The sequence below is a fragment of the Pipistrellus hanaki genome (assembly GCF_964339955.1).
Source record: "Pipistrellus hanaki genome assembly, chromosome: 16".
In the NCBI taxonomy this organism is placed as follows: domain Eukaryota; kingdom Metazoa; phylum Chordata; class Mammalia; order Chiroptera; family Vespertilionidae; genus Pipistrellus; species Pipistrellus hanaki.
The window spans coordinates 34,095,915-34,118,287 of NC_140518.1; the positions used below are offsets into that span (position 1 = coordinate 34,095,915).

The 22,373-nt window shown below is 44.1% G+C and overlaps 1 protein-coding gene and 1 pseudogene across 2 annotated transcripts; one reads left to right on the plus strand and one right to left on the minus strand.

Annotated features, from left to right (window-relative positions):
• Window positions 1–808: 808 nt before the first annotated feature.
• On the minus strand, window positions 809–1,762 carry LOC311611172 (olfactory receptor 3A1-like; the record flags this gene model as incomplete). The annotated part of the gene is made up of 1 exon (XM_084863068.1): window positions 809–1,762. The coding sequence occupies exon 1, from the start codon at window positions 1,754–1,756 to the stop codon at window positions 809–811; it is 948 nt and encodes a 315-aa protein (XP_084719194.1). The 5' UTR covers window positions 1,757–1,762.
• Window positions 1,763–10,022: 8,260 nt separating this feature from the next.
• LOC311611149 (olfactory receptor 3A10-like) lies at window positions 10,023–10,956 on the plus strand (annotated as a pseudogene). Its single transcript has one exon. The product of its transcript is annotated as an olfactory receptor 3A10-like (transcript).
• The last annotated feature ends 11,417 nt before the right edge of the window (window positions 10,957–22,373 follow it).

Below are 22,373 nucleotides of genomic sequence, written 5' to 3' on the forward strand. Positions count from 1 at the left end.
TGTCAATGCTGATATAAGAATTATAAACATGTTTATATATGTATTAAAAAAACAAAATGGAAAAGCACCAAATTCTCAACAGTGGTTTCTTTCTTCTTGAAAATTAAATTATTAAGGATGAGAACAAATGGGGTGACGTTTTTTACTTTAATTTTTCACTGCTAAAATTTTCTCTTGTTTTTATTTCTATAAATGTAATTTCTAATGAAAAATTTTTAATCAGTAGATATTTCCATTTTAGAAAAAAGAAGACACCTAAAATGAACTATAAACTCTGCACTGTTAAATACCCCAGCTTCTTGCCATGTAGACGGGGCACTGGAAATCAGTGTCTCAAATTATACTGCACTGAACTCTTGTGGGGAGTCCTGTGTCAGAGCAGCTGGGGGAGCTGTTTCAGGGGAAGCCTGACAGGAGGGTGTGCTAATACTTGGAACTAGGAGGCGACTTCCCATATTCCTGTCTGAAGAGAATCCTTGTTGGTGCCTTTTTGGGGACACAGACAGGAAATAAACAAAGGGCTGCCTGTAGGACCACCCATCTTCCAAGAGACAGAGCTTCCTGGGCTGCAGAAAGTCACCTTCCCACGGTGTCCTCCCATGTCAGGGAAGCACATCAGAAGTGAAAAGGGTGTGGCTAGGACAAAATGGCAGTGAGCCGAGGATTCTGATCTACAGAACCTGCACACCCTTCATCAGGGAGCGCCTCCTGGGGCAACAACAAGTCTCACTCCTAACAAGTCACCTGGCTCAAGCATCTACGGAAGGGAAGGACCAGGCGCTGTGATTCTCCGCTCCTGGGACACCTCTCACGCGAGGGCTCGCTTCCCCATGAGCACTTTGCGCAGGGCGCCCTGCACATCGGGGTTCCGGAGGCTGTAGATGAGGGGGTTCAGCATGGGGCTGATGACAGTGTTGAGGATGCCAATCCCCTTGTCCTTGTCTGAAGCCTCCACGGAACCCAGACGCATGTAGCTGAAGATGCCAGTCCCATAGAAGATGCCCACCACAGTGAGGTGGGAGCCGCACGTGGAGAAGGCCTTCTTCCTGCCCTCCGCTGAGCGGATTCGCAAGACTGCCGCTGCCACGTGGATGTAGGAGGCGACGATAAGAATCACAGGTGCACCTGCCATGAGGACACCCAGACCAAAAAGCAGCAGCTCATTGAGTTGGGTGCTGGAGCAAGAGAGCTGGAAGAGCTGCGGGAGGTCGCAGTAGAAGTGATTGATCACATTGGGACCACAGAAGTTGAGCGTGGATATGGCCACAGTGTGGGTCAGTGCATTGGTGAAGGCACAAGCCCAGGACACAGCCACCAGTATCTTCTGGACCATCTGGCTCATGCGGGTGCTGTAGGTGAGGGGCCGGCAGATGGCTAAGAATCGGTCATAGGCCATGGCTGTCAACAGGAAGCAGTCCACACCAGCCAACTGATGGAAGAAGAAAAGCTGTGTGAGGCACGCTCCATAGGGAACTGCACGCTTGTGGGACAGGAGGCGACCCAACATTGAGGGAACAGTGACAGTGATGCACCCAATGTCCAGCACTGATAGGTTCCCCAGGAAGAAGTACATGGGGGTGTGGAGTTTGGGTTCCACCAAGATGGCAGCCAGGATGCTGAGGTTGCCCCCAACTGTGAGCAGGTAGGCAAAGAAGAAGAGAACAAAGACAAGTGGTAGCAGCCCCGGTGTCTCCACCAAGCCCAGCAGGATGAATTCAGTAACAGCTGTTCCATTGGCCCCAGATTCTGCTTCCATGGGTCCCTGTAAGAAGACATCTCATAGTGGAAAGGACCAATCTTTCCAATTTAGTAAATTCTCAGGTGTCTTAGTGGTTATTTTCCCAATCTGTAGGCTGTACGTCACTCATTAACCCTCTCTCTGTCTTCACGTCAGACTTTACCCAGCTTCTAGGTGAGTTGCCTGGTGCCTTGGCCCCCACCCCTATGGCCTCGTAAAAGATATATAAATTATTATTTCTTTTGTTCCCTAGATTCAAGGAATGAGGTCCTCCCATCAACAACCTATGGAGATTTTGGGGGGAAATAATGAGAAAAGTAGAAATTAATAGATGGTAATTAAAAAGGAATTAAATAATTGATTATAAGTCCTTTTAAAAATAATATACGAGCCGAAACTGGTTTGCCTCAGTGGATAGAGCATCAGCCTGCGGACTGAAAGGTCCCAGGTTCGATTCCGGTCAAGGGCATGTACCTGGGTTGTGGGCACATCCCCAGTAGGAGGTGTGCAAGAGGCAGCTGGTAGATGATTTGCTCACATCAATGTTTCTAACTCTCTATTCCTCTCCTTTCCTCTCTATAAAAAAATCAATAAAATATATATATATTTTAAAAATAAATAAATAAAAAATAAAAATAATATAAGAAATAAATACCTAGAAAGTATCTAATCAATAAAGATGTAAAAATAAACAATAGTAGGGATTAAAAAGATGGTATAACTACGGACCCAAAACAAATAAAATAATAATGGTATACTGCCTACTCCTAAATTGTAACAATCAATTCAAGGACAGTCCCCACACCACATAAACTAGCTACAGGGAAAATTATATTGTCAATAATGTATTTCTATGTGTAGGCTCCAGGCTCATATATTTCTTATACAAATTATGTTAAATTATCAATGTAAATAAGATTATCATGTAACAAACTTTTCTTACTGAGAAAAAAAATGGAAGCTTTTCAACTCATTTTTTTAAAGTTAGCAAATCTTAATACTAATAGCCAAAAAACTGAATTATTCTATACTACTCTCATTGATAAGCCATATATATATATATATATATATATATATATATAAATATATATATATATATATATAAGCCTAAGTGACCATTATGACAAAACAATTGGAATGACCACTCACTCTGACATGCACTGACCACCAGGGAGCAGACACTCAATGCAGGAGCTGCCCCCTGGTGGTCAGTGCACTCCCACAGTGAGAGCACTGCTCAGCCAGAAGCCTGCTCAAGATTGGCGCGCAGCTGCTCACCGGCCCTGCCCACTGCCACTGAAGGTCGTCTCCCTCTGCGGGGAAAACAGCAGGGTGATAGGGGTCCTCCGCTGGCACCCACTTTGGATGGCCTGGGCCTTGCGAGCTGGGGGAAGCTCCTGAATTAGCATCTGCCCCCTGGTGGTCAGTGCACGTCATAGTGACCGGTCGTTCCACTGTTCAGTCAATTTGCATATTAGCCTTTTATTATATAGCATTAGCAAGTTAAATTTTTAAAATTATATACAAGTCAATAGATACCTTATCTGCCAACAAGGGTCAGCTATAAAACCCAAAAGTCCCAATTGTAAGATAAATTTCATCATATAAAATGAAAGGTAAAGCACAAAATAAGCATATACTTGAATTATATGTGTGGGTTCCTAGAAAAATGGCCCAATACCATTAACTAGTAGGAATATGAGAGATTTTTTTAAATTCTTTTTTTCATTTTTTTCTTTTGTTTTTAAATGATCTAGAGTGAATGAGTACTTCTATAATAATAAACATATATTTTTAATGTTCTATTTTTTCCAGATTACAGAGATCTTCAGAGGCTAGCAATAGGAGCTCAGTGGCTCCTCTCCGTCATGTTTCCAGAAAGTTCAAGGTGCTGCTAGCCAGCAGATTAAGTAGAGGTTTAGAGTGCTATATGGATTCAAATTTGCCTCACTGCTCTATGAAGAAATAACATTTGCTCCACTGTGCTTTCAAAAAAAAAAAAAGCTACTTGTAGCAAAACAGCCACATTACTTACCAGTTTCTGAAGCTTGTGGCCTATTTTATTTTTCATGTATGTGTTTTAGCAGAAGATGGATGCTTTAAGACGATGTTTATTTTTTATTTATTAAACTAATTCCTTTGCATTTTTCCTGTCCTTTTTTATGTGTTTTTTAAAATCTAATAACCTAGTAACATTATTAGTACATGGAAATACTTAGGATTTTTAGAAGACAAGAACACCAATCAGAAAAAATATATATGCACTGCTATGTTCATAGCAACATTATTTACAATAGCTAAGATCTAGAAACAGTCCAAGTGCCCATCAGTAGATGAAATGATTTAAAAACTGTGGTACATTTACACAATGGAACACTATGCAGCTGTAGCAAGGATCTCTTATCCTTTGAGACAGCATGGATGGACCTGGAGACTATTGGGCTAAGCGAAATAAGCCAGTCAGAGAAAGACAAGTCTCACATTATCTCACTTATATATAGAATGTAATGAACAAAATGAACCAATTGAGAAAAAGATTATAGGCATTGAAGCATGCCACAGACTGACATATTTAAGAGGGAAGAAGGGAGAGGCAGGACAAGATTAATCAATGAACTTACTTGCATACAGTATATGCATAACCCACAGACAGAAAATAGTGTGGGGGAAACCTGGGGAGGGTTCGGGAGCAGGTGAAGGGAGCCATTGAGGAGGGTGGGGACATCTGTAATATTTTCAACAGTAAAGGTGAATTTTTAAAAGCGTAATTAAAAGCATCATAGACAATAATAATTAAAAGCTGTGATATCCACAACTGTGTCCCTCATGATGTAGGAATAATGAAAATAAGTTCCTAAATATAGAGAAATAACAAATCCAAGATGCAATGTCAGTTTCCCATCAGTAACATAGACCCTGAGTCACAGTGGGATTCACTGTGGATAATATGCAGCCAGAATCCATTGGTACAGGGTAGAGTCTGGTGCTTGTTAAATATTTTCACCATAACCTCTATAATGGCTTTATCAGTACAGAGTGTTATACTCAGTATACCATTTATATAATATCATTGAGTCAAAGAAGGACCCAGTTGGCTGGTATCTTCGAGAGTATTTGCTCCCTCAATATACTAATAGGAAACTATGATGAAGCATTTTGGGGTCAGAATTGTTGGCACTAGAATAAATACCAAATCTACTTATCAAATGCCTCGTTTTCATATATATTTCATTGATTTCAGCAATGAAGGGAGAAGTAGAGAGACATAGAAACATCAGTGGTGGGAGAAAATCATTGATCAGCTGCCTCCTGCACACCCCCCACTGGGGACTGAGCCCACCGCAACCCTGGGTATGTGCCATGACCAGGAATCATACCATGATCTCCTGGTTTATAGTTTGATGCTCAACCACTTAGCCACACCGGCCAGGCCAAATGTCTGATTTTCTTTTTTTTTTTTTTCTTCTTTTTTTTTTTTTTTTCTTTTTTTTTTTTTAAGTACCTGTGGCTGGGCCATCCCGCTGTATGCTTACTAAACCCCAAACAACTATGAGCCCACCAGAGAAAGGATTGTATGAGAACACCAGAAATGTGTCCACTGGTCGGATCAGTCCAAGGTGGCTGCTTCCACCCAAGGGCACTCCTGATAGTTACCACGTTCTTCTGCAGTTCTCTCTGGAGCTGCTCTGGACCACTCTTCTGACTGAGAAACCTATTCCCACACAATGTGGCTGTGCCTTGCAAACCTCAGGCTCTCTTGTTCACATACAGACCTGTCCCAACCAGCCTGTGAACAAGCAGGCTCTTTGGGTAGGTAGGTCACAGTAACAATCGGCACCTGTCTCCCTCCCATTAACTCTGGGCTCCCCCCCTCACCCTTTCTGTGAGGACCTGTCCTCGGATATGTCTGACTGGTTCAGTTTTTCTAAATCTGCCACCAAGTGTCACAGAACCACAATTTTCTAAAAGCACTTCTCAGGCACCAACAGCCTGCCTCCCAGCCCTCTGCTTTCAAAGATTGCCCAAAGCAGGGGTGGCCAACCTTTCAGACCTCACAGACCACCAGTGGTCCGCGGGCCACCAGTTGCTGACCACTGGCCCAAAGGATGCCAGCCTGCTTTTCATGCCTCTTCAATGCTGTATCCCATGGACTTCCGCTGTCAAAGGCAGGCTACAGTCTCTCCCACCCCTGCCTTTGCAAGCACCCTTCCACCGTCATAATCATCACTCTTGCTTTACTCTCAAAATAGAACCTGAGTCTTTCCCATGTTACCAGTCTTTCTGAAAGTTATTTATAGTGCATAAAAACAATGACAAATTATAGAAGTTTAGAGTATTTTGCAAAGTCCTTGCCATGAATATCCTCTTGTTCTATCTGGCCAGTCCATAAAAACCACCCTAGGCCTCTGGCTGTCTTCTCCCATCCCCGGCTCTCTTGGCCAACAACTGACTCCTCCAGACCCTACAAACATCCTCTTTTCTATAAAGTTTATCTTACATATGCAAATAAGGCAGAGCAGCCACTGCAGACATGCTGGGATAGGTGGTGGAAGCCTCCATCCCAGAATCCAAATTAGGCCCTCGTGTTGTGTGACTGTCAGTGTTAGAGGATCCTGCATAGAGGATTCCATGTGAGTGAGAAACCTGATGCCACGTCTCCTAAAATCTCTGAAATCCATGATTCTTCTTGTGTCACCCTCTGGGTCTAATCATAGATCTAAATCTAAACTCATTCAATAAATACTACCTGCATTGACATATCAATGGGAGCCAAGCATCTCCCACACATATCAAATAATTATAGAATAATTAAACTGCCTTCCAATTGCCCTCCCAGATCCTATCTAACTTGAGTTATAAGGTTCCACACTCTTTCATTTCATACCTCCCTATCGTTGCTCAAACTGTTTATTTTATCTGGAATCTTCTCTCACTAACTATTGATACAAGTGCTCAAATCCTTTAAGATTCAACTGAAGTGTTTCTCTTCTATAAAAGTTGTCCTGATCCTCCTCCATATCAAACTCCTCTCCCTAAACTCCTGCAGCACTTTACTTGTATACTTCATAGTGCTTATATCTGCTAACCTCTCTAGAGCACCCCACTAATCCTTTTCCCACTCTAAGCGGTTTCAGGACAGACTTATGCCTGACCCAGCTCTGCATTCTCAATGCTCGTCATCACACTTTGCATACAGGAGGTGCTCAGTATTTCTGAAATAAATAAATGGATGAACTTGGCAACTAAGACCGTTAAGACAAACAAGTTTTCAGTAAAAGGGGGTATCAGATTGGGCTATCAGTTAGAAAAAGGATTTCTGGATGAGCTGGCTTTTATGCAAGACAATGAAGAAGGGGTATGATTTTAAGGGAGGTGTAAGTCTGAGTAAAAGGCCAGACGTACTGCTGTAGGACTTTCCGCTGCCTTTGTCTAGATGGGGCATCAGGAATAATTCAGACAGCAGTTAAAATAATCCATCCACTGACATCTGTCTTTTCTTGAAAACAGCCCAAAAGAATTTGGCAGCTAGGAAGAGATAGCCTCTATGAATAAGTAAATAAGGCTAGGCAAGAAGAGGACACCCCACAGAAATGCCATGTAGCCTCACCCTGTAGAGATAACACTTCTAACAAGATTCAAGGGTCACCAACAAGATGCTAGGGTGACCACTGGCCTATCAGCTAAGAAGTCCATCCTAAACAAATCACCTTGGTGAACTTAGCTGAAGAAGTTATCCTAGATTACCATTCAGATGTCCAGAATGAGCCTAGGCTGCCTGATCTGATGTTCCAGCTAAATCCTTTATACTTCTGATGATGAAGAATCAGTCAGGACCTCTGATACAGGGTGTGGCCCACGGTTGCTACCTGAGGAATGGGTGCAGCAGGAAGGTTGAATTTGATGAATGTCCTCCTACTCACTGATTAAAAACAGAAAGCAGACTTCATCCAAGAATGAGAGGCGTTGGCAAAGTGGTCTGGCACAGAAGGGTCCTGGCTCTTCCTCACTTGATGTGTTACTCTGAGCAAGACCCTTTCCCCCTACTGAATCCTGTGTGAACTAGGGTTTGACTCCCTTGATAACAATTCAAGTTCCTTCTCTAGTATTAGGGAGCTGAAGGGGGGCCCTGGCGTTGACTCACCTTGTTACCGGTGCAGAGCCAGGGAGGTGTCTGGTGCAGGGAAAGGACGAGGGTGAGGCGCTGAGTGGGCCTGAGCCACAGGAAGCTAGGAAGGGCCATATGTAAGAAAATGAGTGGAAGAGAGATGAGATCATCTCTGTTGTGAGGTACTACCCTCTACAGTACCATCACCTGGGGACCTCAAAATTAGCCCTCCCAGGAAAAGTTGGTGGTTTGGGAAGCCACAGACCTAGAAACAACCCAGCCCTTAGTGAGCCCAGTAATGATGCTTCACAACTTTGTGATGCTTTTGATTTTCTCAAAAAGGCTTCCCATGCAGCTTTACTCCGCCTCTCATGTTGGTTTCATGAGGATGACTAGAAAGTGTCATTAATCTCATTTATCTCACAAGGACAGTGCAAAGTTCATCCATATTCTCAAAATCACCCTTGGCGCTACTAGTGGAGCTGGGACTCAACCACAGCCCGGACTGAGTGCTTTGCTCTCCCAGATTCCCGGCCCAGAGAAAGTCTCTGAGCAGATAGCAGCCCACCCCAAAGCTTCCTTGACCTGGAGAGGAGAGGAGGCACAAGAAAAGAAGCCTTCTCCACCAAGTTTCCTAATGAGTCATCAAGAATGCAATGTCTTCCCCATTAGGGCCTTGTTAGTGGGGACCACTAGGGTTGTATCTTTGGGGGGGGGGGTGTCCCATAATGATTCTGGAAGTGACGGTGGAAAAACTGGGTGTGTGAGAAGGGACCATGAGATTCCCAGAGATGTCATCCCCCACTCTGATTTTCTATTCTAGGCCCTTGGAAGTTGAGGGTCCTAGTGATGAGATTAATGAATGTATTGAGGTGTCTGGCCCTCCCTCACTGTTCTACTCCTTGATGAAACAATTACTGCTCACCAAATGCATGTAGACCTTGTATTTCCTTAGTTGCAGAAGCCCAACTTCTCATACTTTGCTAGGGCAGCTTGGTATGGTAAGAAAAGCATGGGCATGACATATAGTTCCATTATTAATGTGTGACTTAGGATCAGATGTTAAACTCCTCTGGACTTCAGTTTTCTTATCTGTGAAATGAGAACGATATCTCTGACCACACAGGATTGGTCTGAAAATTAAATTAAAACATGTTTATAGTACTTGGTACGCGTAGTGGTCAGCAAACTAATTTTCTATTCTAGTTTGCTGTTCTGTTGACTAATGAGTTTGCCGACCACTGACCTAGATTCTCACTTCCAATCATTACAGGCTGATGTTGTTCCTTGTGATGAAGCCCCTTTCCCAGTGGTCGGCAAACTCATTAGTCAACAGAACAGCAAACTAGAATAGAAAATTAGTTTGCTGACCACTACGCGTACCAAGTACTATAAACATGTTTTAATTTAATTTTCAGACCAATCCTGTGTGGTCAGAGATATCAAACTGTATGTGGCTCGCAGGCCAAAGTTCTCCGACCACTGTGGTAGAGGATCAACAAGTTAATAATAGTGATCACTTACACTTATTGTATCTTAGTGCATGATCTCACTTAATCCTTCCAATAACTCTTTGATGTGGTTTCATTATTTGCCCCATTTTGCAGAGGAGGAAACGAGGCTCAGAGATTTGGTAACTCATGTGATGTACATCTAGAATGTAGCAGAGCTGGAACATTTGTGTTTCCTCTTCTGTGAAATCCGTGTTCACATCTTTTATCTATTTTCTACTGGGTTTCTCGCATTGTTCTTATTAGTTTTTGATATATTCTGGATACTCCAGGACAGCTATATGTGCTGCAAACCTCTCCTAATTTGTTGTTTTCTTTCCACTTAAAAAGTGTTGTCCTATGATGAGTAGGGGTTTTAAATTTTTATGAGGGCAAATTTCTATGGTTAATACTTTTTGGACTTCTTTAAGAATGATTGAACTCATAGAAGATCATGAAGATATTTCATAGATTATTTTAAAGACTTTATGTCTTCATTCTTCAATGTCTGGCATGGTAGGGGCCTCCAGGAGCCTGCTAAGCTCTAGGCTAGTACCTATTCTGATTGGTAGGTGCTTAGGGCACATAATCTCAGCATTCAGTAGACACAAATTAAGTTACACTGTGTGCCTCTTGCCCCCTTTGGCAGGTTCAAGTCGCCTCCCACTATCACTCTCAGCAGTGGCCCATGGAGCCAGGTGCCTGAAGGAACAGGACACGTGTCATTGAGTTCATCCTTCTTGGCCCAACAGAAGACTGCAACCCATCCTTTTTGCTGTCTTCCTCTTGGCCTATGTAGTCACAGTCGGGGCAATGTCAGCATTTTGGCTGCCATCTCTGTGGAGCCCAAACTCTACACTCCCATGTACTATTTCCTGGGAAGCCTGTCTCCTGGACATTGGGTGCATCACTATCACCATTCCCCCAATGCTGGCATGTCTCCTGGCCCACCAATGCAGAGTTCCCTATGCATCCTGCATTTCACAGCTCTTCTGGCCAGTGTGGACTGTCATCTCTTGACAACCATGGCCTATGACCATTACCTGGCCATCTGCCAACCCCTCATCTATAGCACCTGCATGAGCTGCAAAATCCAGGGTGCCCTGGTGGGCATTTGCTACACCATCTCCTTCATCAATGCTCTGGTGCACACAATGGCTGTGTCCATGCTTGACTTCTGTGGCCCTAACGTAGTCAACCAGTTCTATTGTGACCTCCTACCCCTTTTCTAGCTCTCTTGCTCCAGCATTCACCTCGACAGGGAACTGCTTTATTTTGGGGAGTGGGGGGGGGGCTATTTTCATGTGGATGATTCCCATGATACTCTTCTCAGTGTCCTATGCCCACATCCCAGCTGCTGTGCTGAGAATCCGCTCAGCTGAGGAGAGGAAGGCCTTCTCCACATGTGGCTCCCACCTCACTGTGGTCTGTATCTTTTATGGAACCAGTTTCTTTTGTTACACGCGTCTGGGCTCAGTCTCAGCCTTAGACAAGGAGAAGGGGATTGGGATCCTCAATACTATCTTCAGCCCAATGCTGACCCCAGTCATCTACAGCTCCAGAACCCTGATGTGCAGGGTGCCCTGAAGGAGGTGCTGACAGGAAAGAGGCCCCCTGAATGAGAAGGCATTCAGACACCCCTTCTTCCTTGGACACACCCCACTTTCTTATGCTGAAAGCCTGATGTGGGCAGGAGGAATTTCAGGGGTGGGCTGAGGAATGCGAGGAAGGTAGATAGTATGAGCCAGGGTAGAATATGGTTTGCCCTAGAGCAGGGAGAAAGGCTAATGCTTAAGTAAAAGCATGTCTAAGTTGCTGGTAGAAGAGGAATTAAAGACAGATGGGAGAAAAGTATAATGTGGGTCAGGAAATGGGATACAAATGAACTAGTTTGTATTTTTTAATTTAATGACTGTGCAATTGAAATATATTTGAAATCTTAATAAAAACAAAATGTTTGCCCTTCCCCTTTAAGATAAAATATATTTGTGCCAGAGTATGGAGTCTGGTCTTTAAAGATTGTTCTTCAGAAAATAAACCTGGGCCCTGGCCAGTGTGGCTCGGTTGGTTGAAGCATCATCCCATACATTAAAGGTAGCAGCTTCAATTCCTGGTCATACCAAAATTTTGGGTTTGATCCCCGGTGGGGGCATGTGTGGGAGGCAATTGATCCATCTTTCTCTCTCACATCAATATTCCTCATTCTCTCTCTCTAAAATCAATTTTTAAAAAAATATAAAATAAAATAAACTTGAGATTGTGGAATTAAATTGGGGTTTAACTGGGACATGTCAGCACCTTCTTCAGAGCAATGTTATCAAATATCTGTTCCCAAAACCAATGCCCCCTTCCTGACCAATCGTCAGTAAGAACAACACATTTTCCTTTCACTTCATGGAATGACTCTCACAACTTTACACCAAAAACATGAGAATGTATAATCCTGTGTGTCATGAGAAGAAACATTCAGAATAGTAAGTTTTGTTTTTATTTTTAGTGGAAAATACACTGGTTTATATTGGACATTCTGTTTAATACGTATGTATAGGTGATTAATAAAGAGGGGGGGGGGACTGTTAAGAAAAGAAAAATAGAGGGAGACACTTTTTGGAATTTACCAATGAATAAATGGTAGAAATCAAGATTTTTACCAAAAGGATGAAACTAAGGCAATCCAGAGATTTCAAGTGCTTTTGAGACCATTTCTATAATTATTCTGAGAACCATTTCAGGCACTTCCCAGCCAAGAAGTTGGAAGTCTAAGAAGAGTGACCTTACCCAACAGGCTTATTAATTGCTTGAGGAAGGAGGCATGGAACCCTTAAGGCTACCTGAAGCCAAAACTGAAGACATGTCTCCTTTTCGCAAAGAATCTTCTTGCAAAGAGTCTTCTGCTAACAAAGAAGTGCCAGGGTACAAATCCTCTAATCTCCAAAGGCTGGGAGCCATTCACCTGAAGCACACTGCAGAGATGGTACCCTAAGAATAACTGAGTGGTCACAAGTCACCACAAGGTGCCTGTCTTTCCTTAGGTCGTGTTCTGAAGTGAATGGTTTTTAACTCTGCTATATGAATATGAGTAGCTCGTGTTTCCTGTAAATAACTTTAGTAAAAGGTATATTTTTGTTTAAAAAGAATTAAAAGTGTTGACATGAAAAGGTGTATAGCACATATTACTACCTTTAGAAAGTGATGATAAAGTGACACGTACATGTGTGGGGAGAGAAGGTCCCCAGATCAACCTCAAGCTGTGGATGGATGGTGATTCCACTGTGGAGGGGAATGGCACTGGGAAGAATGGAAATGGAGATGGTATTTTGGTTTTTACTCATTTGCTCCTATTTGAACTCTTTCACTGAATTCTGTAATTTGAAAAACAAAGAACAAATTTTAACAAGTGCTAATGGTGAACAGATGGAGGGTGGGGGTAAGGTGACTTGACTATAGTGTTTTCTCTCCAGCCTTCAAAGTGTCCCCTGTCACCCCTATCTTTGAGGCAAATACTAAATCCTGTCCATCCAATAGAAGGCTGCTGGGTTCACTTGATCAAGAATCAGAGGCTTGGGAGAGATATGAAGCTGTCACTGATCATCTTGTCCATCCCTTCTCTTCTGAGTTATGACCCAAACTGAGCCATCTAAGAAATTCTCCCAGTGGACCCATCTCCCTCCTTCCTCCCCTGGCCCTGAAAATTCTGATTTCAGCCTCCCTTCCACATCAACCCTCATCCTGAACCACCTTCAACATCTCTGTCCCCAATGCCTTTGCCACTGTTGCTTGATTTTGAATCTTTTTTATGCAATTCCAGTTAATGGTAGTGACTAATCTTGGTGAGGACTGCTGTAGACTTTTCACAATTTCCTGTGCGACAAACATAGGTTTGTGGTCTCCTGACACTAAAAGAAACTTCCAGCGATATTCTTTCTGACTTCAGATAACTGGTTTAAAACAAACATACAAACAAACATGTGTCCAATGTGTTGTATCAGTCTTCAATACACCTGTAAACTTTTAATAAAATTTATTTAAAATTTTCAATTATAGTTGACATTCAATATTATATTAGTTTTATGGATACAGCATAGAGGTTAGAAAATTATACAACTTACGAAGTGATTCCTCGGCCCCCAACACACCTGTTTACCTTTGAGGACATCCAGGCTCCATCTGTCAAGTTCAGTAGACATCTGCATATGTCTACTTGGAGATGCCCTCATACACACCTCAACAATGCCTCCTACCCCCACATCCATTCTACCAGCTGCAGGCTTACACGTGTTCAGCACAGAGAAAGGCACTCTTATGACTGAAGATAATTATAACTAAGTATGGTTTCTCTTGTTATTCCGTTAGTATTTACAAAGCACTTTGACATCTATGTTCTCATTTGAATATTGCAACTGCACTGCTGAATGCCACCCTCAAACAAGGCCAGGATTAGACAGTAAAGCCAGCTTTTATTATCCTCACTTTGCAGTTAAAAAAAAACACAGAGGTACAGGGAGGCTGAAGGATTTTTCAAAGTCTATAGAGTTAGTAGACAGAACAACCTCTAAGGGCTGAGTCCTAGCCCAGTATTTTTCCCTCCCTGCCTGCCTGTCTCTAGTAAATCGCCAAAGAATTCTAAACTAACAAGGTAATCAATACTGACTCTGGATGCAATGAGTCTCAGAAATGAAACTCTGAAAGTACAAATGCAGTACAGGTGAGTGAAGAGGGCCTTGGACAGGACATCTGGAGACCTGACTTCTAACGAGCCCCTTCTACTTATAGTAAATCTACATGAACGTTCTCTCTAACATTAATTCCTTTATCCATAAAATTAGTCCCTTGCATGTATCTTGAGATTTTTTAATATATATTTTATTGATTTTTTACAGAGAGGAAGGAAGAGGGATAGAGTTAGAAACATCGATGAATGAGAAACTTCGACTAGCTGCATCCTGCACACCCCCTACTGGGAACGTACATGCAACCAAGGTACATGCCCTTGACCAGGACCCTTCAGTCCGCAGGCCGACGCTCTATCCACTGAGCCAAACTGGTTCGGACTATCTTGAGCTTTTTTTCATTCACCAACTACATATTAATAGTTAATACTCAACCACACAGCATGCAGAAGGCTGGAGGGATATAATGGGCCACGGCAATTAAATGGACAGCCAATAAGGTTGCGAACAGGTTTAAACCCAGAAACGATTCCTGCACCATGGATTGCTGATGGGGAAAAAGTGGGCTCTTGGGCTTTGGCATCTGGAGAGATGCCCAGATTGGAGGTGGTAGCAGTGACCCAGGCAGAGATGTGAAGGCCTGGGAGGTAATAATAATAAATTGAAAGAAGTGAGCTTGGGAAGGAAACTCAGAACATTAGCCAGAAAATATCTACCCTTATTTTCAGAGTTTATGTTTGTAGGATCTGAGGAAATAGTAGCAAGGCCTTAAAAGTCAAAACCTTTATTTGGTATTTACAGGTAGTTGTCTCAGCCAGGATAAAAGGGAAAGCTAATACAAATCAAGCATCTCCTCTGGGCCAGGCAGCGAGCTGAGAAGCCCATGCATTGAAGCAGCTGTGGTCAGGGGCAGATGGCCTTGGACTGAAGAGCTGGCTTGTAGGCTACCAATGCTACTGGCCAGCTGTGTGACACTGGGCAGGCATTTCCTCTCTGTGCGTTCAGTTTTCTCATCTATAAAATGGGAATCATAACATTTCAAATGATTTTTCTGAGGATTAAATGAATTGAAAAGCAGAATTATTGAGTGGACAAGTATCATGTAAAAGATGTTAAAATTATGTTGGATTTCAAGTACGATTTGCCATATTCTGGAGTTTGTGCTCTCTCTCTAATAAGGACCAAAACATTAATTTACACCCCCCACCCCACCCACCCACCCACCCAAAACTCCAGCCTTCCCGGCCAACATTATTCCCTCTGAATTACACTGGCCCTCACTTTCCTTACCATTAGTCAGTGAAGGACTCAGATCTGTAGAAGCTGCTGCCCCCCCTTTCCCCATAATTAATCTCTTGGGCCCCCAAACACTTCAGTAACTTTTGGTCTGTTAGACAGGAGGCTGCGATGTGATGAACTTTGCTAACTTCCCCAGCTCCACAGGGTCTCAGGAGGCACGTGCCTCCTCCGGAAACTTTTCTAATGAAGGTTCCCACAGTAACAGCCAGGGCCAGGATTGGGGAATGAAATCCTTGCAAGTTCCTCTAATTAACTTCCAAACCTGAGTTCAGGATAATTGGCCTGGGGGCTGGGGAGACTGGGGATTTGCTAATTGGCTTTGGCATCTCTGCTAACAAGGCCAGAGGGAAGGGACGCAAGGGGAAGAGAATTGCTTTTTTTTTGGTCCTTTCGATAGAATGGAACTAGACCTTAGAGAGGAGAGTAGGAGGCCCATTAGTGCTGAGTGGTTTTAGTAGCATCCTTAGCAGACTCATTAGCAAACTTGTGAAGTGAGTGAGGGGTTGAGTGTGCATCTCAGCCTCCTAGCAAACACCGGGTTCCCATTTCTTCACTCTGTGATGATTTTTGGCTTTGTATTCTTCCACCCTTCTTCACACCACAGAACCCTCCTGTTCTCCCACACCTCCTCCCATCCCAGCCTTGCCTTTGTTCAATTGCATATTAAATAAATGCTCCTGCTTCCTTGTTTGTGTGGCTGAATCACTTTATAACTGCATCAACATTTCCTTAATCAAGCCGTCCATCTGGAACCTTTAGGTTGTTCCCAGGTTTCACTACTAAAGGCAAAGCTTTGATATGTCTTTGCATAGCTATTTCCTTGAGTGGACCATATGCATGTATATATTTTCAACACTTTTATGAATATTGACAAATTATCAGCTAGACTGATTGAACAATTGCCTAACCCCAACCAACCTTAGTTATCATCATCTTTTAAAAAATCTTTACAATGTGGATTACTATTTCTATTGCTGGGGTTTGTTTTTTTGTTTGTTGTTTTTTGCATTTATTTGATTGTAAGAAGACCAAGCTTTCCTTATGTTGATGCAAGTGTTAACTCTTTTTCATATATGTTGCAAAGATTTTCCTTCTGTGTATTTGTATCTCATTATTACTAATGCTGTTTTTTCATCCTCACCAAGTACTTAAATATTTTACTTTATGACATCTGTCTTTGCTGTGACACTTGAAATTATTTTCCCTGTCGCAATTATATAAATACTCATATATATTTTCTACTGCTTATTTTCTGATTTTATTTTATGCTTTACATTTTTGACATCCAAAATTCATTTTAGAGCATGAAGTGACAAGGAATACAACATTGTGTTTATAACTCTAGAGCTTGTGTCCCAAGACCATTCCCAGTCATTTGAAGTACCTCCTTTTGTCAAACATGAAATGTTTTTATATACTTGTGTCTGTTTCTGAACTTTATATTCTTTTGTGCCTTTCTGTGTTGGTACCACAGTGCTCCAGCCACTGGAACTTTAGAGTAAATATTCACATTTCATTCTGGAATATTCTAATTACATCCCATCCTTACAATCTCATCACCATTCTCTTTCCTCCCACGTGTACTTGACTAATCTCACATGTTTCCTCTGCCTTTTTACCTATAGGCTCATTTTTCTGATTAAAATCTTCTACAAAGGGAATTTTAATGAGAATGCATTCAATTTATAAATAATTTTAGAATAATTGACAGCTTTACAGTATCAGATCCTTCCAGATAAGGACATGGTATGGTCTATCCATTTATTCCAGTATTATTTCTAGGGAAGAGTTTTATGGGCTTTTAAAAAAAGTTTCCACCTTTTTCCCCCAATGCATTTATTTTATTTTGTTTATTATTGCTGTTATTGTTGTTGATACTGTTACAGATGTCCCTCATCCCCCTACCTTTGTCCACCTCCATCCAGCCATCCCTCCTCTCACCTTACCTTCACTAGATTTCTACCTTTTTATTAAATTTATTTCTATGTATATAATAGAGGTATTTTTACTACTACAAAGTAGATTATTTTTAATATTTTTATTTATTTCAGGGAGGAAGGGGGAAAGAGAGAGAGATAGAAACATCAATGATGAGAGAGAATCATTGATTGACTGCCTCCTTCTGGGGATAGAACCCACAACCCAGATATGTGTCCTGACCAGGAATCGAACCATGACCTCCTGGTTCATAGATTGATGCTCAACCACAAGCTGGCCAGGCTGAAGTAGATATTATAATGTGAGATATAAATATTTTACGACTCTAATTACTTGTGCTTTTTTTTTTTTTTTTTTTTTTTTTTTTTTTTTTTTTAAGAAACAGCAGCCCCTGGTGGAATTTGATTGGGAATTTTAGAGGCAAAATAGGACAGGTTTAGGAAATTTTAGAAATTAAGGGGACCATGAAGGAAATACGGTCTATATTTCCATAGAATAGGAGAGCTAAAAGGCTGTAACAGGTACATTTTCATAGAATGAGGGAGCTGGGGTCAACAAAAGGTCTATATTTACAAAATAAAGAGAAGGAAGCCCTTCATCCAGAAGGAGAAGAAAGCCCAACGGGGAATAGGAAAACAATAAGGAAGGAGGTGGGAGGGGGGAACCCTTGTGAGGTTCAACCTTTAAGCTCAGGAGTTACTACAGTAACCAGTCTAAGGGAATAGTGACCAATCAAGGGGATATCAGGCACCAAGATCTGTAGCCTTTATAAGCCATAGGGAAAAGGAACTCGTGGGACCTTTCCCCCCTCCCTACATGGGAGTCCATTTTGTGGGATTCTTTCCCTCTCCCCATGAGGGAGTCTGTGCTTTGTTCCTCAATGAATCTCCACCTTTGCTCTACCACCTTCTGCCATGGATTCATTCTTGGACTCTGGCGGACAAAGAATCTGGGTTCCAGTCCAAAAATTCTGCTTCAGAGTCACTGCCCTAAGACAGCAAACTAAGACAATTGCAGTTTCAGCTGCTCACAGGAATGAGACTTGAAGCAGTCAGTCTGGAACTTTCTGATCAATGCTAGTGAGGTAACCTGTGTGACAAGACCCTTGCCCAAAGGAAGTGACCTTGCCTGAAACAGTCCTCTCTCGCTCTCTCTCTCTCTCTCTCTCTCTCTCTCTCTCTCTCTCTCTCTTTTTTTTTTTTACTAATAACTCTCTTGTCCCACCCAGTTCTGCTCATAAAAACTTTCCATTTTATATAGCTTCTCAGACCACCTCTACTTACTAGGTGGGATGCTTGCCTAATAATTGACTTCATTCATTCATTAAAGTCAATTAGATCTTTAAATTCACAAGGTTAAATCTTTTTTTTAATTGAATTTATTGGGGTGATATTGGTTCACAAAACCATAGAGATTTCAAGTGTACAACTCAACAAAATATCACACTGAATCATAGGCCCATCGCCCAAAGCAAAGTCTCTTTCCGTCCCCATTTATGTCCCTTTGTACTGTGTTGAATCTTTATTCATCAACAATACACATTGTAGATGTGGGGGTGAGAGGATGAGAAGAGATAAACCAAAGATCTTATATACCTATAAGAGGCCCAGTGCACAGATTCATGCACATTGAAAGGAAATTAGAAGGTGGCCAGTGGGGTGGAACTGGATGAGAAGGGCTGGACATGCCCTGGAGCCAAACTCCCACTGTCCCTCCCCAGCAGGCTGCACCTGAAGCAGCACTGGGACTCAAGGACATCTGCAGAGTGAGCAGGGTCCCTCTGGCAGGTGGAGTCCCTCAGCCTGGCCTGCAGGAATCAGGCCAAACCCAGCAGTTTGACATCCCCTGAGGCGTCCCAGAGTGTGAGAGGGCACTTTGCAAAGTTGCTGTTGCTCTGCCGCTCCTGTGTTGAGCATCTTCTCCTGGTGGTCAGTGAGTGTCATACCTACTGGCCGGTAGCTTAGGCATCCTATCTAATAAAAGAGTAATAGGCAAATTGATCATACTTTCGCTACACCAACAAGCCAGGCCCACAAACCATACCCACCAGCCAATCAGGAGCAAATATGCAAATAAACCCAACCAAGATGTCTGCAGCCACAGAGAGCAGGAGGGAGGCTTGTTGCATGGGTGGGGGGCAGCTGGTTTGTCCTGAAGGGTGTCCTGGATCAGGGTAGGGGTTCTCTTGGGGCATGGGGCAGCCTGGGCAAGGGGCCTGTGTTGGTTTGCAGGCCTGGTTTGCAGGTTTCCTTGGCAATTGAGGAAGCCAAGCTTTCTGCCTGCCCTTGCTGGCCTCGGCCTGCACTCAAAGCTACAAAATTTCAATTATAGAAGATAAATAAATCCCAACACAAATGGCGGCAGCCACTGAGCAAGCAGAAGACTACAAAGTTTCAATTGTAGATGATAAATAAATCCCAGATACCAGGGCCTCTGCTTGGATTGCCGTGGGGTGTGGCTGGCCTGCAAACCAGCTGGCCCCCGCCCATGCACCAGGTCTCTATCCTATCTAATAAAAGAGTAGTATGCAGATTGAGCATCACTCCAACACACAAGATGGCTTCCCCCAGGTGATCAAAGATCCTGCCCCCATGTGGACACAAGATGGCCACCACAAGATGGTTAGTTGGGCAGTTGGGAGGATGGTTAGTTGGGCAGTTAGGAGGGCAGTTGGGAGGAATCAGGCCTACAAGGGAGGGCAGTTGTGGGCAATCAAGCCTGAGGGGAGGGAAGTTGGGGGTGACCAGGTCTGTAGGGAAGGGCAGTTTGGGGGGACCCAGGTCTGCAGGGGACAACAATTGGGGGGTACCAGGCCTGCAGGGAAGGGCAGTTACGGGTGACCAGGTCTGCGGGGGAGGGCATTTAGGGGCAAACAGGCTGGCAGTCAGACATCCCTAGAGGGGTCCCAGATTGGAATGGTGCAGGCTGGTCTGAGGAACCACCTCCTCCCCCCACCCCCATGCACAAATTTAATGCACTGGGCCTCTAATATATATAGTGAAGATCTAGTGAGGGACCCAGGCCTGCAGGGGAGGGCAGTTGGGGGTAACCAGGCTGGCAAGGGAGGGCAGTTAGGGGTAATTGGGTCAGCAGGGGAGCAGTTAGGCGTCAATCAAGCTGGCAGGGGAGTGATTAGGGGGTGATCAGGCTGACAGGCAGAAGCAGTTAGAGGAAATCAGGCAGGCAGGTTTGCAGTTGGAAGCCAGCAGTTCTGGATTGTGAAAGGGATGTCCAACTGCCTGTTTAGACCCGATCCCACCGGGATCAGGCTTAAACGGGCAGTTGGACATCCCTCGAGCAGTCCCAGATTGGCGAGCTTGCAGGCTAGGCTAAGGGACACCCCTTCTTACCCACTCCCCAGGGCACTAATTTTGTACACCAGGCCAATAGTCTCTATAATAAAGAGCCAGGGTGTAACACCTTCACCACTGAAGCTCAACCAGACCAGAAGTCAGTGCTGGGTTGCTGTGGCAACCTAGCTGACTGCTTCCACTGCAGGCACAGTGCCCCAGCACTGACTGACTGCTGAGGGAGCTGAGGGGGCCAGAGAGAGGTCTGAAGAGAGAAGCAGGGACTGAGTCATTGCCTCTGTGGCAGTTTTTGGCCAGTCTGGCCAGAAGCTGCGTCTCCATTTCTCTCCAGGCCTCCTCCAGGGTTGCTGATCAGCCTCACCTTTCTGATCAGACCCCCTTGATAAACCCGAAACACTGACTGGCATAAAAACTGCCCAATCAGAACCAAATCTGGGTGAAGTGTGAGGAACCAATGGCTGCCTAGCAGGCGGAGCTTTTGATACTGACTGGCATAGAAATTGACCAATCAGAACCAAATCTTGGGGCTTTGAGGTGTTTCTGTCCAGGGAGAGTGGTTGATCCCTTGGCCTGCTCCAGCAATGGTCTTCACAAATCCACAGAAAGTGCTCATCAGTGACAGCTTGGACCCTTGCTGCTGGAAGATCCTGCAAGAAGGAGGGTTGCAGGTTGTAGAGAAGCAGAACCTGAGCAAAGAGGAGCTGATAACCGAGCTGCAGGACTGCAAAGGCCTTATTGTCTGCTCTGCCACCAAGGTGACCGTGGATGTCATCAACACAGCAGAGAAGCTTCGGGTGGTGGGCAGGGCCGGCACTGGCGTGGACAGTGTGGATCTGGAGGCTGCCACGAGGAAGGGCATTCTGGTCATGAACACTCCCAAAGGGAACAGTCTTTGTGCTGCGGAGCTCACCTGTGGGATGATCACGTGTCTGGCCAGGCAGATTCCCCAGGCAATGGCTTCGATGAGGGATGGCAAGTGGGACTGAAAGAAGTTCATGGAAACTGAGATGAATGAAAAGACCCTGGGAATTCTTGGCCTGGGGAGGATGCAGAGAGGGGTGGCCGTCCAGATGCAGTCCTTCATGATGAAGACTGTATGGTAGGATCCCATGATATCACCAGAGGTCTTGGCCTCCTTCAGCATTCAGCAGCCACTCCTGGAGGAGATCTGGCCCCTCTGTGACTTCATCAACTGAAACCGGCAGTCAAATACCCCTCTCACAATCTGGGACCACTGGCTCCTAACTGCTCACCTGCCTGCCTGCCTGATCGCCCCCAACTGCCCTCCCTGCCAGCCTGATTGCCCACAACTGACCCCCTTGCTGGTCTGGTCACCTACAACTTCCCCTCTGCCAGTCTGGTCACCCCTCACTGCTCCCCCCCCCGCCCCCGCAGGCCTGGTCACCCCTCACTGCCCCACCCCTGCTAGCCTGGTCACCCCTCTCTGTCCTCTTCTGCCAGCCTGGTTGCCCCTCACTGCCCCCACTGCTGACCTGGTTGCCCCATACAGCTTACTGGTCAGTCGCTTGGTCATCTCTCACTAATCCCCTGCTAGCCTTGTCACCCCATGCAGCCGGCTGTTCAGTTGTTACTGTGAGGGTGTTGTGATTAATTTGCATATTACCCTTTTATTAGTATAGATACTTATGCTTTCCCAATGTTTCACAATGATCTAATGATATCTTTATAATCTATACTAATAAAAGGGTAATATGCTAATTAGGGTGGACGTATTCCAGATGTGTATCCAGACAAAGCCACAGTGGCTGCAAGGCCTGGGGCTCAGGCAGCTGTGGGCTCAGGCAGCAGCGGGCTCAGGCA